This window comes from Anabrus simplex, chromosome 4 (genome assembly GCF_040414725.1).
Source record: "Anabrus simplex isolate iqAnaSimp1 chromosome 4, ASM4041472v1, whole genome shotgun sequence".
In the NCBI taxonomy this organism is placed as follows: Eukaryota; Metazoa; Arthropoda; class Insecta; order Orthoptera; family Tettigoniidae; genus Anabrus; species Anabrus simplex.
This window is the reverse complement of record NC_090268.1, coordinates 406556131-406576097: the sequence shown is the minus strand read 5'-3', so window position 1 is coordinate 406576097 and position 19967 is coordinate 406556131. Positions and strand designations below refer to the sequence as shown.

At 39.5% G+C, this 19967-nt stretch overlaps 1 protein-coding gene across 4 annotated transcripts in view; it reads left to right on the top strand.

Annotated features, from left to right (window-relative positions):
• The window catches only part of LOC136872042 (uncharacterized), a 69857-nt gene extending 56359 nt beyond the window's left edge, over nucleotides 1-13498 (top strand). For 3 of the 4 annotated variants that reach the window (XM_067145869.2, XM_067145866.2, XM_067145868.2), the window contains one exon: nucleotides 4963-6782. In XM_067145869.2, the coding sequence (XP_067001970.2) occupies nucleotides 4963-5037 (75 nt within the window). In that variant the 3' untranslated portion in view covers nucleotides 5038-6782. Of the gene's footprint in view, nucleotides 1-4962; nucleotides 6783-13433 lie in introns of those variants that run through there. The other variant, XM_067145870.1, reaches the window with a different exon arrangement.
• Nucleotides 13499-19967: the final 6469 nt, after the last annotated feature.

The following is a 19967-nucleotide window of genomic DNA, read 5'->3' as shown; positions in this document are numbered from 1 at the left end:
TAACGTGTATCGCCATTCCATTGTTTAATGCTTCGATTCGGGAGTCAAATGCGAAACCCATGTTTTGTCCCTTGTGTAAATGAGGTCCAAACTTTGATCTTCTTCCTTACTACATCAGGACTAAAAGGTCAAAGCACAAGCCAACTGGTTTTACGTTCCTCAGTATGCAGTCTGGGAACCCATCGCACGCAAAGTTTTCTGAACTGCAAGGTGTCAAACGATTTTGCATAGCACTGATTTTGAAACTTGTGGAAATTGCAGTGACAAAGTGGAAATCCTGAAATGCCTGTCTTTGTGGACTTTTGCACCTGCTGCGCGCACCGAAACATCTGAGATTACAGAAGGCCGGCCCAATCGCAATTCATCATTGAAATTCTCCCACCCGTATTTGAACAATCTTACGTATTTATGTACCTTGAGGTCACTCATTGCATTTGGGCCATACACCTCACATATCTGGCGATAAATGTCCGCAGCTGACACGTTCTTTGCTGTAAAAAAAATTGAATCATAGACCTTATTTCATACTCAGATGGACACTTGGTTATCTGAAACATTTCAACTGCCCACACTGAACCATACGCAATGATGTTACGATTGCAACTGGTGTTGACTCATGCCCAAAGCATGCCGGAAGACAGCGCATGTGCGCATTTCGACAGGCGCACCAACTTTACAAAACTACAGCCAATCGTACCTTAGTTAAAAATAACCCCCGAGCTTCAACTTCACTGGCATTGGGTTTTACACAATGCGGGGGGATTACAATGAGGGACTGTGAAGTAGTTCTTTTGTATCGGTTGTAATTAACAGTTGTCACTAATGAAGAAACAGCCTATGTAAGCGATTACCTGTAATTCCCTTGAGAATTGGAGCAAATCTTAAGAACTTTGTATTAGTTTTCCTCCGCAGTTTGTAAATGTGCCAAGTGAACTATGTTGATATAATAGGGTTTTGTATATTCAGAATGTAATTTGTGCTCTACTGTGTCAATTTATATTACTAGGCTTGTAATTCAAGGTGATACCTGTTTTCATTTAAATTGTTCCTCATTCTGAGCCTGCTAAGTCTTGTCTTTGAACTTCATCATTTATAACAGACATGAAAGCTTAGTGGGTTAGTCATTTGCTCCTCACTTTGGCAGCTGCAAACTGAATCCCGGTTAATGCCTGTGGGAAATTTCAAAAGAAAATTCATATCCCTGTTGTTCGAATTCCACATGACTATGATCACGATAGCAACAGCCACATGAAACTACAAATTTACTGTGCTTCACCCTTCAGGTCTTCTAAGTTCAAATGCTGGGATAGTAACCTGTTTAAAATCCTATGATGCATGTTACTACAAAATAATCCAGGTTACCTACCAGTTTGTGTCCACAATTACACCAGCTAATCGGCCACTAGTTGGAATCGGTAAGAGTTACAATTGTGGTATGACAAGTTCTAGTCATCCCTCATGGATTTGGGAGATGAGTCTGAATTCCTCTGACGGTTGAGAAGATGATGGAAGTGATCCATTGTCCATGGGTCTTTCTTCCCTCTGAATTATAGTTACGCTCATCACTGTACCACAGGCTACTATCCCCCATAAAATGGTCTGTTTAGGATCATACTATGACTTTGAATTGCAAAAGGGAGTATTCAGATAGACCATCCTTGTGTGGAGTTAGAACACCTGTTCAAAGAGTGAGGAATTTGAACTTGAGTCCTAATATTTGTTACATTTGCAACTCTTTTGCATGATGGTCTCAAATTTTGCTACAATTGTTGCATCTGTATCAGGAGAGAAAGCTACTAACAGCTAACTGTATCTCTCCAGAATTATGCAAAAGAACTTAACTTTCCTTTTCTTCATTGATATGCATTTAGCGTCTTATAGCTGCATCGAAGGTTTGGATTTACATCCATTTCTAGTTAAAATCACTTGATTTCATGTGAAGTAATATATCGGTAATTTGTTATACAGGTAACTTCCTGAAAACATGTCCCGTAGCGGAAGTGTATTGTCGACCATAAAAAAAAAAGATGCCTTTTCTCCAAGATTCATCCATTTGTTCCATAGCTGCTGCAGTATTGTTACATCAAAATAACTTAGATACTAAAAAAATTGACCATCCTCTGTAAAATAGAATTTGGTTCTTCTGAATAGGTCAGGTGGTAGAATGTTGGTTTCCTGAGCCCAAGTTGGTGGGTTTGTTCCCCTCTCAGCCCAGTGATGTTTGAAGATACTCGAATACACCAGTCTGGTATTGGTAGATTTACCAACATATAAAAGAACAAGAAAGTTCTGGACATGCCAAGCCAGACTTCTACCTTATAGGGAAGATCCCGAGACCATGTCTCCCTTATTTTGGTCATGTTCTGCAATCAGACACTCAAAAAAAGGCAGTGATAGTTGAGATAATCAGTGGACAAGATGATCAGGCCGTCAGAGGTTACGTTGATTGGACACAGGCACTATCCTAAACATTGAACAGCTGAAGGAGGCAGTTTGGCCCATGGAATCACTGAAGGTTGATCATATCATTATTAGGGCTCGGATTTCTATGACGTCATATGTTTATGCTGGTCTTTCACACATTTCTAGCTTTTGTGAACATGATGACATGGGTTTTATTGGTCACATAAATGCATATTTTACTACATTTTATCATTGTCCCATTTGACCCAAAAGAATGCTATAAAAGCATATTTTGGGTCAGATTATAATAGTGCATAGTGATTTGTTTGCATTTGGTTATTTTGGATTTTTCCTCCATATAATATTTTGTGGTTAAGCCCGTCTGGTGGCCATGATCATTACGGCATTCGTGTCTAAATGGTCCGACACCATGGTTAGACGGGTTGAGTCCCATTGGTAAAAAAAAATTCCCCATCAGAACGTTGGCTGGCAGGGTAGGAGAGGTGGTGGTATACAATTTCTAATCACTAGATTGCGTGCCAAAAGTCTGGATTAAAATCCAAACCTCTCCACAGTGCTCGTATGGAGTGAGGGTATATGATGATGTTGATGGTGATTTGTCCATTGAATTGAGACGTTAAGCCTTGACCAGACCCCTTGGTGCTATTCGACAGGAGTAGGCTATGTGCCAGTACTGGATTTCACCCTCTCCCTTCCTCCTATCATATATCACGTCATTCATTTCATCTCATAACTCCTCTGATGAGGTTGACATCAGGAAGGGCATCCGATCATAAAAACCCGCCACTACAGATTTTTCTCGCCTCACACCCGACCCCGTAGAGATACGGGACAAGGGTTGGACAAACAAACTAAACAAACATTAATATTTTGTAGTTAAATGAAATTTGAAAGTAAGCTATAAGTGAGCTATAAGTTGTCAAAGTAGAAAGGTATGTGGCCAGTTTGCTGCTGGTCTTCTAAGCAATTTGGACAGTATTTAATTTGTTTTGCTTTTGGCTCCGTGACTTAATGGTCGCCATACTGGCCTTTGGTTTAGAGAGCTCTGGGTTTGAATCTCTTCATTACCTACAACATACTACATTACCAACCACCACAGAAACAAGCAATAGCGAATACATCCATCCACATCAAGTGTTGGCCCCAATAAATTGGAATAAAGGTGAGGAAGAACATGATATTTAATTTCATTTTTTTTTCCCCCGTCCTTTTTCCAAGTTTTCATGTCATATTTTGGTATATTTAGGGCATGAGTTCATGCTTATTTCCAGTCATAAAAATCTGAGACCTGTTCATCATCATCATCCGTTTTCTGTTCTGAGTATACATGTACCATTACTATATTTTTGCATTCAGTTCTAGTGTGTTTTCTTGTCAGTTTCATTGTACAAAACTTTACTAGTCGTCTGTAAATTAAATATATATTTCTGTTATCTGTACTTGCAGTATAATGATATCTTAAATTGGTAAAATATTTGTAATACCTTAGAATTTTAATTATAGCAAATATGTTATTATGGAAGATATAAGTAGACTACACATTTGCTACTAAGCTACTAGATACTGTTCCACGTTGTAGCAGATATGTGAAAAGGATGTATGTATTGTCGACATGAAATCTATTGACATAAACAATAGACATATTACAAGTTATACATCTCATCGTTGGGTCCGTATTATTTTGAAAAATGAACAATAGAATCGGCAACTTGTTAGATTATCACATGATTTACGTACCAAGACTTTGTGGCATAAATTCTAGATGGTTCACAATGATGTATAGATTATGGACATCTCATTCACATGGTTTATAGAATAGCAATAGTTATTCCATACCCAGGAAATAAATTTACTAGAGCTTGGCTCTAAAATTTGAGCACAAGCACAGTGGTAACCAATGTTTGCTTGTCTGCTGGTCATGCCCAAATTATACTACTGTCAGTTTTCTTGAGATCTTGTAAAAATTGTGTTCCATTATTTTCTTTGCGCTTCTATTTTTGTTAAAAGTATTGTGTAAAGTTCTCTCAGTTTCCTTGTTAGCGATCAGCAACTCAAACATTAAACAGTACCACCCGCCAACAATAACCAGATTTACGACTGTCTGGAGTCGCCTATGCTCTTGACCAATAGCATGTTTGTTTTTCAGCGAGACTCCACAGGGAGTCCGGCGTGTACTTCAAAATCTTGTCAGTCGTTTACGAGGAAGTTGAACTATACCATATGCATAAAATGAAAGGGCTATATCAGTTCAGTAAATTTAGCAGGATATGCCTAATTTCTTTGAGCTAATATCTTGGTTAATCCTGCTCCGCAGTCTAGGGGTAACAAGTGTGTCTTTTACTGTGTGGCCCTAGGTTTGATTCCTGACCAGATCAGGGATTTTTATATGGACCTAAGGGCTGGTTCAAGGTCCACTGAGCCTACACGAGAACAATTGAGGTGCTATGTGACAGAGAGATAGAAGCCCGGGTCTAGGAGGGCAAGAATAACGGCTGAGAGGACTCTTGCATTAACCATACATTACCTTGTATTCTGCAGGTCTTCAGGATGAACAGCGGTCACTTGGCAGGCCAAGGCCCATCCAGGCTTCCCCCCCCATATACCCAAGGATGAAATTATAATGGAAAAGTATTTTTTGTCATTTTAATTGTTCAAAGCTGTAATAAACTATAGAAGGAATTGTTTAAAATTTTGTTTTAAATTTGGCTTGTTTCATGGGGCAAATACTATGTTCCCAATAGATGAATATTCTTTTAAGTCAGAATCCCTATCCTAACCCTTATTGATTTCTCTTCATGCTCTGCAAACAGCTAGCAGATTAGTATCTTAATACCTGGTGGTGGACTTCACAGGAACCACTATATTACAATGAATTGGTGAGCTCTAAACTTTAATCGTCACATGAGTAACACACTATATAAATGAAAGAGAATAAGCAAATCACATTGCATACCAGTACTGGATCCAACAGAAATCACTCCTTTTTAAAATGGGACATCTTGATTGCGAGTTAAGCTAATGAGAGACATAATGAAAAGAATTAAACTGTTGATGGTCTTATGAAAAGGCAGAGTGCCACAAGCTAACCCTGAAATAGCTATACAACATTCCTGTAACTTTACTGAAAAGTGCCTCTCATATTTTAAGACTCTCACAAACAAACTATACTGAATTCTATCGCACAGTCTTGATCACAAGAGGTAGCTATATCTCGCAGCTCTGTGGGTACAGGCCAGAGATATGTATGCAGTTTATAAGTACCTTATAGAATTAATAAACTGCTCGCAGGCCCCCATGCATTTATTGTTGTTGCTTCCACTTTTGAAATTTTTCATGACTGTCCAACATGACAATAATTCATTGAATAGTTTCATATGATGGCTTCTGTAAGAAAAGTAGTTTTTGTGTAATTCATGGAGATTGCTAAATGTCTGTCCAAAACTTGTCCATGGACTGTTGTCGTCAATTCAGATTAAGGGGCGTTAGATAAACTTACGGGAGAAGAATTCCATCTCCAAAGAATAGAAGTTTTAGGCATCTATATCTATATATATTAATGTATTATGACAAAGGCTATTGCACTTATTGTTTGATGCCAAATAAATGATTCAGTGATTCACTGGATTAAGTTCTGTAACACTCCATCTATACAAGAAAATGTGTGTTGATCTAAACTGTGAATAATCTAGGAGTAAAATTATTGTCCCAGTAATCGAAAAATACTGCTGGAGTCTGAGAATGAACTATAGAATCTCATTATTTATTTATTTATTTTTTTCTTTGCGCTTAGGCCATCTGTGGACCATGGTGCTTGTGTTCTAGCTGTGTTTTTGTCTTCGTCTGCCCCTTTTAGCATACTGGATTGTGTTCTTAGTGGCCTCTTGAGCCTTCCTGTTGGCCCAGTATTCCTTCATTTTCTCGCTGAATTCTTTCCTGCGCTCCTCTGACCAATTCCCGGCTCCTTTGTGGCTAGCTGATGTAAGGGATGTTAGGAAAGGTTTAGTTTTGACCATTAAACGGTATGCATTTCTGTCAGTAATGGCGGCTTGATTAATATTAAGCTCTGCAAGATCTTTGTCCACTTGTTTGGTCCAGGGGAATCCAGTAGCTTTGCCTTTGTTTATTTATTTATTTTGGAGAAATATAAGCGAGCAGTTTTAAATAAACTACAATAATTGCTTGTATGGCAATTTATAAGTCTGATTAGAGGCTCTTTTTATTGAAATACAGTACCAGTATGTATTCATGAAAACTGAAGCATTACGTGTTATTGGTCATTGTCTCATAAAACTGCTATAAATAAGAAAAAAAATCTTGGGCATGTTAGGGGAACTGTATTAAGATTTGTTAAAAGATAATAAAGCTGTTGTTAATACAGAGTTTGAGTTTAGTTTTGTGTTGTGTTTGACCATTTTGATTTGAATTATACAAAAGTCCCTCCAAATCTTAAATCTTGGATAGGATCTGGAATTGAATCCAGATGTCCAACAGGATACAGCTGGTATACTGTGGAAGCAGACATTTGATACTTAACATTACTCGCAGAAAATCTGAACCTACTGGAAACTGATACGTTAAAAGCCATCTCAAGAGGAATGGTTTTAGTATTATAAAATTTGTACTTCACTGTAGGCGAATTACCAAACATTATGGAAAGAAAGTTTAAGTGACAGTTCTCCTTACCAGAGTTCTTCTAACTTGATTCTTCCTCATTACTGAGGTGTTGTGATCCCATGACTTCATTGTCACTTTTTATCTATGGTTCTTCATTTGAGCCAATCTTCTACTCGTCTGAATGAGATTAAAAGATGTTTTCCAGTGAAGTGTTTAGTTTGGTCCAACCAACTCTCGGTACTCTACTACTGGACTGCTGTCTATTAACTAGAGGTCTGCATTATCTCTGATTTTTACCGGCGAGTGTCGCTCGCCTCTCTGGCTCTTGGGAGTACGTATGCGTTCGAGCGTCCTGTGCAGCTGGTTGCGGCCTACCAATCGCCAGCGACTGGCCGAGTGCGCCAAACGCTCGGCCGGCCTCCAGTAACCGGCGAACGCAGTGCCAGCCAGCCAGTGAGCTGCGCTACGCTGGACTCCTCGAGATCATAGGCCACTACTTTACATTAACCCTCACCTATTTCTTTTACAAATTTCTTTCGTTTTTTACTGTCAGTTCTATAACCTAAATATTACAATTGTGTATGTTACATTTGAAGTGTGTTAATGTTGCAGACTATTGGGTTTCGTCTTTGAGGTGATCATGTATTCTAGTAATTGTAACGTTGTGAACTGTAATGTCTTCATATAGTATTTTGTTCCGTTCCCTAGAAAAAACAGTGACACAGTAATAGTGGGCTATGTGTAGCCTATCTCCAGACTCGGCCACATATACATTGTACTAATATCGAATGCAGGGCCAAGAAGGAATGCAGGATTGTTTTTAAACGTAATATTCACCAATTTTCTTTTTACAAGCGTTAATTTATAAACAAATAAAGTTACATGTGAATAATAACTATACAATTAGTTTTTCGTCACTGGTGCTCCCTGATGCACAGGAGTCATTTGTGTTCCTGGAGCTACTACTAAAGCTGGCGGTTTGTACTTCTTCCTGTGAAGTAAATGAAAGTGGAATCATACATTTATAGTGTTTGATGAATGTTTCCTTTCTTATGATTACGTGGTATATTCGGAATAGTTATAAAATTATGATGGATCAATAAGAGGTCATCCACCTTGTCTGATTCCAAGCACGATCTTTTGCTAGACAACAGGTGACCGGCCTGGCTAAAATTTCTCTCACTGGCAGCACTAGTGGCAGGAATGCAGAGAACTTTTCTGGCTGTTACCGACAGTCTTGGAAATAACTCCGCCGTGTTTTTCACCACTACAAAATTTGTCCTTCGGCACAGGTACAGCCGGATTTGGAGAGTGAAAGGTACCTGTCGAATTCATTAATAGTAATTGTATGTCCATCTTCGTCGTCCTCATCCGAACTCCAGTCCACCTTGGACTTTTTCATGGGAAGAACTTGCTCACTGTTCGCTTGAATTCATTGAATCATGTGTATAAGGAATGTGCCGATATTTTTATTGACAAGTATGCTAATGTGATGTACAATGCTTTTAAATGAGAAAAAAAGACAAATCTAGGCATGAAAGTCCAGGCAGGTATGCTAAAGCTAAAAAGTAATGCAGAAATGAAAGATGAAGCTCTTACACATTAGGCCATTTCACATCTTGATTATATGTATAATTTCAGTCTTTAAGTAATAACCTGTTAAATAATTTTTCATTCATTTATCCAGAATTGCTTTAGCAACTTTGAAGCTAATATCGTAGTTACACTTTCTTTCTAGACGTACCGTAAATTTATTTATCCATTTCCGTATATGCATTTCCATTGATATTTGAATTTAGCGGTAATTTCCTGGTCACGCCACTCGGAGTGCCACTTGCGAATTGTCTCCCATTTTAACAAGGCTAAATCCAGAAGTGTCGCGTATTGTCTCTACTGAATTTGCTGTAATCTCCTTCCTGCACCAGCTATTAGTGGCGAGTGATGTGTTATTTCCTCATTCTCTTTTATTCTTAATAATGTATTCTCTTCTTAGTGTTGGAAGTTGTTAGTAAGTGTAGTTTTTTTGAATCTGTTTCCAATCCCAATTCATTAGCTCTTCTGAGTATGGTATTTCATTTTACGAGGGCTGTTTACCGAGGTAGATTGCATCAGCTGTTCTCGCGGCAGTAGGGCGCTGGCAACAGAGGTAAGGCGATGCTCGTTTGTTTTGCGAAACGTCACGTTATAAGTAAAGCCGTGCGGAGTAGAAGAGATGAAATTTTCCTACACGGAATGACCATGTCTTGAAAGCGAATACCGGTATACAGAAAATCCTGTCACTCAGGATGATCAAGCCGATTGTGAAAAAGTATACAAATATACGTATGCATCGTGTTGGCAGGCCATAAATGCATGAACTCAACGTTAGAAGTAGTTTAACGAAGACAATTTTGTTTTGTTAGGTACCAATAGGCCCATACTCTGTTACTGTTATTACAATTAAAAGGTAGTGTTGATTTCTCAACATATTTCTTATAGTACTGATTATATTGACAGGTGTAATGGAATTAGTTGCTCTTGATCATGAATATTCAATTTTTAGACATTAACTTGATGGATTAAATTACATATCTTTCTTTTCGTTCCTTGTATGCCATTTTTTGCTATTTTCTTTACGTCACACTGACGCAGATAGGTCTTATGGCGACAATGGGATAAGAAAGGCCTAGGAATGGGAAGGAAGTGGCCGTGGCCTTAATTAAGGTACAGCCCCAGCATTGTAATGCCATTGATGTGCTTGATAGCCTAAATTTGTACATAGTACTACCTATATTTTCCCTCTTTATTATTATATTATATTATATTTGCCTTTATTTGTAGTGGCGAAGTTAGGACTCATGGTCCTCTCTTACACTTAACCACACTTCATTAACAATGTACATCTGAGAGCAATATTCATAATCTTATTTTAAAACTACCATTACAAACTAGAAACAAACTATGAAGCAAAATAACATAAACTCAATAAATATTCTTAGTCATGTCTTAAAACTATCGTTACAAATTAAAAGTTGAATGACACAAAATACCCTAAGCACAGTAAACGTACATTCATACACACATTCATTCTACCAGATTCATTCAGCCTGGTGGCACACATTGAGGAGATGCTCACGGCAAGACAACTTGAAGGAATTTAAGGAATTTATGGCTCTAATGTTTTGGGGGAGAGAATTCCATATTCTAGCTCCATTTGCAACAAAGGAACGGCTAAATGCTGCTGACCTGCTGAGAGGGATAGCAAGTGTACTGCCGGAGCGTGTGTTATGCTGGTGGAAAGAGGATAGGAAATTGAGTTGTGAAGATAAGTAGTATGGGATATTCTCTTTTAATACTCGAAAGATTAATACTGCCACGTGGAGGTTTCTATATTGTTCAAATTTTAGAAGGGAAAGTTGTCGATAATAAGGGGTAACATGAACATCATAGCGTAAGGAAAAGATAAATCTAATACATGAGTTCATAGCACGTTGTAATCGGTTTAGTTGTTCTCTCGTGGCATCAATTAGTACTACGTCACAGTAGGAAAATATAGGGAGGATAAGAGTATTTATGAGGCTAATTATCATGTTTAGTGGCAGCATATTTTGATGATATTTTAGTGGGTGAAGGGACGCGTACACTTTTCTACAGATATTTGTAATGTGCTCTCCCCAGTTAAGATTCTCGTTTATAATTACACCAAGATTTCTTACCGAGTTTTCGTACGGTATAATTTTACCAGATAAAGTTAGTGGAGGAATGTTTTTGTTTTTTGCCGCACTGATTTGTTTCGTCTGCCCAACAATAATAGCCTTAGATTTTGAAGGATTAATTAAAATACAGTTTTCATGAGCGTATGCACAGATATTATTTAAGTCATTCATATAACCTATTGCTTGATTGATGTCTGAAAGTTTGGAATGATAATAGATCTGTAGATCGTCAGCATACAAGTGGTATTTACAGTGTCTTAGCCGTGTCGATATATCGTTACTATAGATAACAAAGAGAAGTGGTCCAAGTACAGAGCCTTGTGGTACTCCTGAATATTTCATTACCCATTCGGATGACCTATTCTGAAGAATTACGCGTTGTTTTCGTTCCGTAAGATATGAGAGAAAGAATTCTAGAGCTGTCCGTCCAAGGTGAAGTGATTTCAATGTAGCAATCAGTACGTCTATATTTACTGTGTCAAAAGCGCTGCTAAAATCAAGAAGTGTAAGTAACGTCACCTGCCTTTCGTCCATAGCACGTCTCATGTTGTCTGTAACTTTCAGCAGGGCAGTGGCCGTACTGTGTCCCTTTTTTAAATCCGATTGTAAAGGGTCAAGTAATTTGTATTTATTTAAATAGTCGGTTAATTGCACGTGTACTATGCGTTCAAGAGGCTTGGAGAGAGATGAAAGTTTGCAAACAGGTCGATAATCTGTTATAAGTACAGGTGATGAAGTTTTGGGAACAGGATTTATAATGGCATTTTTCCACATTTTTGGAAAGAGGCCACTTGTGAGGCACGTATTGTATATATGAGTAATGGCGGGAAGAATAATGTCAATGATGTGTTGTATTATGAGTATGGGTATTTCATCAGGTCCTACAGCAGATGATGTGATTGATAATACCTCGCGTTTCACGTCAATCTCTGTGACTTCGTGAAATTCAAAGAATGGCCTATTTGGTGGTGGTTGGTCCAGAAGTGATTTTATAGTCTGTGATATTGTGTGTATTTCCGTTTTAATTTTTATTTCAGAAAAATGAGCATTCAATCTCTCCAGAAAGATGTCTGGATTACATGGCTGGGGCAAAGCTTTCCCAATTCCAATGGAACGAAGTTGTTTCCAAGTGTTTGACACATTTAAATTTCCAGCCAGGTGATAGTAAAAAGAAAATTTCTTATTTCGAATTATTACTTAAATTCTATTCCGAAGTGTCCGATACTGTTCAAGCGCACTGGAAGAGTGTGTGCGGCTGTAGAGCCGGTGTAACGCGTCACGGTGAGACATCATTTGTTTAATGTCATCGGTCAGCCATGGAGAAGGAGGTCGGGAGACTTTGGCCGTACGCTTAGGTGCATGTTTATCAAGGAGACCAAGTATAAGTGAGCTTAAAGTTTCAACTTTCTTATCGATACCGTTTATATTATTTACGTCATCCCAAGGACTATTCAAGGCGTCAACTCTCAGATGATCTAAGTTAATATGTTTAATGTCCCTGAATGTGATGTATCTAGACTTATACTTCGGTACTTTGAGCGAGTAAGACAAGTATATTAAGTCATGTGTCGATATGCCAGGGGTAGGAATTTGTCCATGTGACACTATTTTCTGTGGGTTGTTAGTGACCATTAAGTCAATTAGTGTATGTCGGTTTTAGTGGAAGTATTGTCATGTCACACGTCTGGAAAATACTTGAGAGTTTCTTTGTATCTCCAGCCTGTTCCAGTAAATTAGTATTGAAGTCTCCAAATATTAAAATATGTTCATAAGCAGGTGATAGTCTCTGCAGGATGTCTTCAAAGTCTGAGAGGTGACCTAGCCGTGGTGGCCGATAAACAACTCCTATTAGGGCTTTAACTGTTGTCACAGTGATCTCGGCAAAAATGAACTCAGGTCTCGGGTCGGCACAGTGGGCAGATGTACATACGATTTTACATTTAATATCATCTCTACAGTACAAGGCTACTCCTCCACCTCTTTTATCTATTCGGTCATGCCTGTAAATATTATATCCCGTTATGTGTACCATACTACTAGGGCTAGTTGCGCGTAACCAGCTCTCACTGATACAAGCTACGTGTACATTACTGTTTTCAAGGAGAGCTTTTAGCTCGACATGGTGAGCAGGTAGGGATTGAGAATTTAAATGAATGCAGTTCAATGAACGTGCGTTGGCCTGAAATACCTTCACTAATGAGCTCTGGGAACGGGGTGTCTCCGTTCTCGGATAGGAGAGGTTAGGGGTAGGGGGATAGTCAGGTCCACAGCTGGCAGTGGTTATAACAGTACTCATCACACAAAGCAGAATATCAATAAGAATACATGCTTCTTACCTCCGTATTTCCTCTGATATCGCGCCGGCTTTTCATGCACTCAATCACATTCACACTCAATAATAAAACACTATAATACAAACTTATGTGTGTTTATAGTAGAACAGCTATTGAATATATTTTCTACAGATACGGTCTGTTACTTTCTCTTTATACAATATGTGTAGAATTTCCAAAATACCTTGCCAGATATTATTAATTTATAGACTAAATGTGTAATACCAAGTGAATATCTGAGTCCTCTATTTTTATAAATATCATAATTCCTTTAAATTTCATATAGGACTATATATAAGCACAATAACTTATTGTAAATCATTTTTCAGTTCTCTTCAATAATATAATTTATCGCTCTCTTTTCCAGGCACGTTTCTACCCGTAGGTCACACGGTCGCATGGCGTACCCTCCATGAAGTATTTGAAAGAACGTGTATTTATGACATGATCTTTCTTTAAAAATCGTCCATGGCTAAATATTTAGCGTGCTGGTCTTTAGTCACAGGGTCCCGGGTTCGATTCCCGGCAGAGTCGGGAAGTTTGAACTTAATTGGTTAATTTCGCTGGCACGGGGCTGGGTGTTATGTGTAGTCTTCATCATCATTTCATCCTCATCACGACGCGCAGGCCGCCTACAGGTGTTAAATAAAAAGACCTGCATCTGGCGAGCCGAACTTGTCCTTGGACACTCCCGGCACTACAATCTATACATGTCATTTCTTTAAAAATCCCCTCTCTACCTTTTATATATTATGCTCCTTTCTCATATGTTGGAAGAAACTTGGAGACGTAGCTATGATCACATTGTAGTTGCGAACATCATCTCTCATTCGCCAGCACCCAACAGTCAATAACAGCTGCAAGACGAGGAACGGGCGTCAGGGTGAAATCCACTAAGGCTGGAAATATAGTGGAGCATGGAGCAAAGCAGCAAGCAGTGCAACCAGCAAAACATTTTATTAACAAACGCGCCGATGAAAAATGCTGGTGTTCATAGTGGAGCGGAGAGCAAAGCGGTGAATAGTGCGCGCCAAAATCTTTGCAGTCAGGTAGCGAATGATGAATGAATTTTTACTTGAAAATACTGCATTAACAATCTGGTATTTGTTGCAAAACACAGATACAACAAAGACTACTTAGGAAGTGGACAAACTTCAATCACTAACTTCTCTATGTATATCTGTCAGTGACGAAATAGCCTGGTGAACATGGGCGTATTATGCAAGGCATTCAATTCATGTGTAATGATAGCGCAAAGAACTGTTTGAAGTACAATTTTAGGTTGTTTGAAGTCGGGTATTATTATTTTTATCTCTCAGAAGTTCGAAAGTCCCGCGCACAAACACTAGATTTTTGCTCGACTATGTGTGGCGCTGGTGTATTCTCGCCATATAATCCACTGTATAAAGAAAGAGAGAGCAAATGCAGGAGTTAAGAATGTAACGCCTTCAATCTGATAATTGTATTCGATAGCAGACATACTTCTGAAAGCATCTGCCAACTGTTAGCAACTTGGAGAAAGTCAGAATGCTCAACGTAACATCGAGCAGGAACCACGGACTACCCCTGGTGAGAACCTAACGTGACGAAACTGACCAATGCTATTAGGTTGATTTACCTCCAATGCTTGAGTAGTGGCTGACTAGTGTGTTCATCCATTGTGTTTCGTTTCTGTACTATTCATCGTGTTCGATGTTTTGTGCATACGTGGTCTTAAGGATGGATGATTCTTAAAGCGGATATAATTGCCAATCTGCCCGAAAAGCAATTTACAACCAATCTGACAATAAAATTCAAGTAGTAAGTAGGTAAATCCGTGTTCTCATCCCGAGATATTGCAGCTCTTTTCAGGCACACCCCCAGTGGGGTGGAGTTGCATGAACTGATTCAACCACATACCAGCCCTCCTGCCAAATTTAAATTTCTGGCACTATCGGGAATCAAACCCCGGCAACCAAGGACGGCAGCTAATAGTGCTAACCGTTAACAAAGGCGGACATTCACGTGATTAAAAAGTGGAAAATTTAAAAGCAGGAACCAAGAATTCTGTCCCCACGTTAAATCCAGAAATTTAGAGTAAATCTAGTTGCTTTGCGACTCTCAGTCACTAAACAAATAATTATTCTGTTGGCCTTGCTTATTGTTTGTTAGTGATAATTCTCCTTGGAACAGCAAGAAATGTGGATATGCAGATCTAAACAATGTGCGCACTGTTACTGCGAGGCACGAGAAATCAGATTCTCATGTCATCGCATGGATATCCTTAGATACCTTTGGTAAAATTAGTAAAGATTTACAGTTGGATAAGTAGCAACAGGAAAATGTTCTAAGGCACAATGTACTGTTAAGAAAAACCGGGGAATTCTGAAGTGGCTGACTGCAGTGACATTTTCTTGGAATGCAAGAGTTACCATTCCGTACGCACAATGAGGCTAGAAAGTCCAATAATAGAGGAAATTATATTGAATGAATTAAATAGTTAGCTGAGTTTGATGAAAAGTTAGACAGTCACTTCACAACAGCTAGTGTATTTACAGCACTTTCTCCAACCATACACAACGATTTAATTCTAAGTATCTATACCAAAATGACCGTCAAAATGAAGATCCTTGTTGGGGAAGCTAAATTCGTCGAAATTATGATCGATGAGACTTCCGATGTTTCGAACTTTTCGACAGTATTCTATTGCCCTCAGATACGTTCATAATGGTTATGTTGTTGGAAACTTTGTTGGTTTTTATGATATGAGTTCTGATAGGACAGCAAATGCATTGGTAACACTTGCGATTATCCGGATCAATTTGACTGACACGAAAAAGTAGTTGCGCAAACGTTCAGTTCAGCGTCGGTGCTTGCAGGTCAGCTCAATGGTGTGCAAGCTTAATTATAAGTAGTAGTTCCTGAGGCTGCATTCGTCCACTGCTACACGCACAAGCTTAATTTAGTCCTCTCTTAAGCCCTGTCATGCACGAAAGAATGTTTCGTAGTATATTCTTCGCAACAATGAGTGGCTCTGCGGCATTTTTTAGCAGTTCTTCTAAGAGAACTAACGTGTTGGACAGTGTCCTCAAGAAAAGGTTTCCTAAGCTAGCCCCAGCAAGGCGAAACTACTCTAGCCGTTTATTTCAGACCGTTGCAGAATATTGTGTTCCTCTCCAAGAGCTTTACGAAAGTATTTTGGAGAAACCTGGGAACTGGGATAACATCAGTAGCGGTGCTAAGAAGCTCGCGACCCAACCCCCCACCAAAAATAATTTAAAATGGACCCCTTGTTTACTGGTAAGGAAAATTACAAGTTTATTTCGTAGTACATGGTTGTATATTATTACAATGAACAACAACAACAACGCAACGACGATGGTCAAAATAATAAATTTGTATGAAGCTTTTAAAGGCAGCGATTCTCTTATTCGTAGTTTTTGTTTTAGCTCATATTTTGTTAAAACATCAGAAATAAAACGTCGATGCCTCTCGTAAGTGCATCGTTTCTTGTTCCAATTCTTCCCTGGTAATGAAAATCAGAAAGGCATTTGCAGGACAGCCAACGTGTGATTTGAACCCGCTGTCTCCCGAGTGCATTGATAGTCCAAGACAGCACACGAATGCTCTGACATAAGTGGGTTGAAGCTGATAATGTTCTTTTTTTACCTCTTAGTCCGGTTTCGGACATGAACTCGGGAGCTGAGTGCAGAGATGTGATTCACATAGTAGGCAACACGTTTTAGGTCAGCATGCCTTTCCTTAGAGAGCAGTGGTGAACTGGGTGAAACTAGCTACTAGTGGAGTGTTGGGCAGATGAAACTGGAAAATATGCGTCGCCTACGCTTTAAAATAAGTTGATGTAGCACTGGAGCTTTTAGGCTTATTGTGTCATTATATGTATGCACTAGTGTGTGTACCTGTAACATTGTTATGTACACAGATGATGAGGGATTAAGTATGACAGATAGCTTACTAACATCCATTCCTCGGGCAAGAAGAATAGGCCATTCGCGGCTATGATCTTTCGGAAATCGAATTCAAGACCAGTGTTCTGGTCACTCGACTAGAAAGCCTCCGCTTTCACCAGAAAAAACTGCTTATGAACCGACGAGGAATCGAAACCGGGGTTGAGCCGTAAAACGACAGTGACTAACCACTTCACTAACGTATTCTACTCGGAAGAAACACAGAACAATCTAGAACCAAATTTCAGATGAAAAGCGAAAGTGGAAAGATATTTTTGTCTGCATAAGTGATATAAGTCGAACATTAGCTGTCTGTTCTTTAACGCTCCATGGGCATAAGGAGGATATTCATACCATAGGACCAGAAAGCGGAAGAAACGGCCATGGGACCCTCACAAGAAATGCCCCCCGCCCCTCGGGGTGTAAAAGCGGCCATACACTAGCGGGATTTCCTCAAGTTTCGGCCCGAACAGTCCAATATGTGAGGAATTCCTTAACGTGTGTGGTGGCGTCCTTGAGGCCGTGCTGGGCGCGACAGATCCAAAAACCCCGAACAAAATTCAATTCTTTCCGCCTTGAGGCCAAGCAGGCCGAATTTCTCCAGTCTCTTGCTGTGTTGACAGCGGTCGGCCTTGAGGATTTGTGAAGTGAAGTGATTGTCGGGAGTGTCCTATTTCGTCATGTCTCGAGAACTTTTAACAGAATATAATATAAATATACCAGAATCAACCTTTCTTGTGGCAAGTGAGTTCAAAAAATTACCATGATGGAAATTATTTGCAACACCACTTAAACAACCAACCACCACCAGTCAACTTGGAGTTGAACCTTGAGAAAATCCCCAAGGCCTTTTCCTTCAGGTTTTCTTTGAGAATACCCTCTCCGTGTGTGGGCGACGGTTCGGTTGAGGAAATCCCGGAGGCTTTTTCCTTGAGGATTTCCTGTACGTGTATGGCTAGCTTAAGGGGTTCGTATCCCCGCCATTAGATATCATTGCAATCAGTGAGGCAAGTGGGTTCCTGGCGAAGTTAACGGATTTTCATTTCAATTGTCTTCTGAATATTTGAATGAAATTTTCATTACCGGTAACATGTTACATACCCATAGCATCTTTCAATCTAGGAATCCATACATTGCATTTTGCACCAGAGAAGTGAATTCTTTAGTAACTAAAGTATAAATAATACGAAACAGTGGATCTGCTAACGTCTGGGACAGAAAAGAAGAGAAATTCGGTCCACCGAGGAAAGAAGAAAGGAAGAAACTTAATGTTCTGTTAAAGATGAGTATAGGAGAGTTTACCTGAAAATACACGATATTATCCTTGCACAGTTAAAATATCGCTTTTGTTCATTACGGGATTTTCCCTTCATTGAAAATGCTTGATTGTAAGAAATTTGCACTTTTTTTCTGGCGATGTTCCTAAAGAGCTATTCAGTAATTGATTGAAGTCTATGGAAAGTATTTTGATATAGTGCGACTTAAATCCGAACTGAGGGCAATGCTCACTTCTGGACACTCCAGAGCTAAGACTATGGTTCAATTCCAGAATTTCCTATTGACCAGTGTAAAAGGGGAAACGATATTTAATCCTCAACATACTAACTAACATTATAGAGGAGGCTGGCTACCTACCACCTGCAGAGCCTTCATATTGTAGTGGATAGGGCTGGTTTGAAGATCAACATAAGGAAGACTGAATTCATGACCAATATCAAGGGAGCCCCTTCCACAATACCACTAGAAGGCACCAACCATCAGAAAGGTGCAGGTGGTCAAGTTCCTAGGAGTGTGGATCTCTGCAAAGCAGAGTGAAAACCTAGCGATAGACACTACGTGCACCAAGTTTGAGATGGCCTACCACTCCTCCAGAAGCATCTACGCATCAAAGTACCTCTCTATGAACCTCAAACACAGGCACTATAATGCTGTAGTAAAACCGTCTGTTCTCTACGCCTCTGAGTGTCTCGTGATGACCAGGAAAGGACCTCTCAGGAAACTAGAGCTCAAAGAAAGGAAGATCCTGAGGAGAATACTGGGACCCGTAAGAGAAAAGGGAGGCACCTACAGAATTCGGCTCAACGATGAGCTATACACTCATCAGAAATCCATCGTTACTTGTATAAGACAAAGGAGCCTGGTCTTCTATGGGCACCTAGCCCGCATGAACCCCTGAGGTCTTAACAACAGTATCACTGTAGCAGGTAGAGTGAAGGCATCCAGGAACAAGGGGATTTCTTCAGTCTATTCGAATATGGAACAACTGGAGATTCCGCATGAATCCATAAATGATCACCCACAGTTTTGGCAAGACATCCGGCGGGGAATTTTCCACATCACTTACGAGTAGGAAGAACACAGGTACCAGCAGACTTATATGGACAGAGATAACAAAGCTGGTTCAGAGCCGGAAAATGAAGGAATACTGGAAGAGGAGAAAACAGAAGGCCCAAGTGATGAGAAGATACGAACTCCGTGGTCCTCAGTAGGCCCAAACGAAATTGGAATTTGCTCAATACATTGTGCTACTGCACGGTTACTATTTGCATGCTTCCGTAGGGAATTCAGGATATGCCATTGCTGTCCCAGCAATTCTCAGAATACACTGAAGGGAATACTTATATGCTTTCACAGTCTTGGCCTGTTTTAGTCCAAGTCACAGTATGAAATGATGAAATACATTCATGTTTCCTCCTTCATGTATGTGACAGTGACAAAGCAATTGGGTGAGAAAGATTATCCACGAAGTCTGTATATGTCTCCACACACGGTGCATCTCGACACCTAACGATTAACGAAAAAAAGCAAACATAGTCTAAGTATATTTTAAAAGTTATTCTAATATTATGAAGTCTTTACTGCAGTTATGTCCACGCCCATAGTGTAACGGTTAGAACTATTAGATTCCATCGTCGGGGGCCGCAGTTCGTTTTCCGAAAAGTAATAAATTCCGG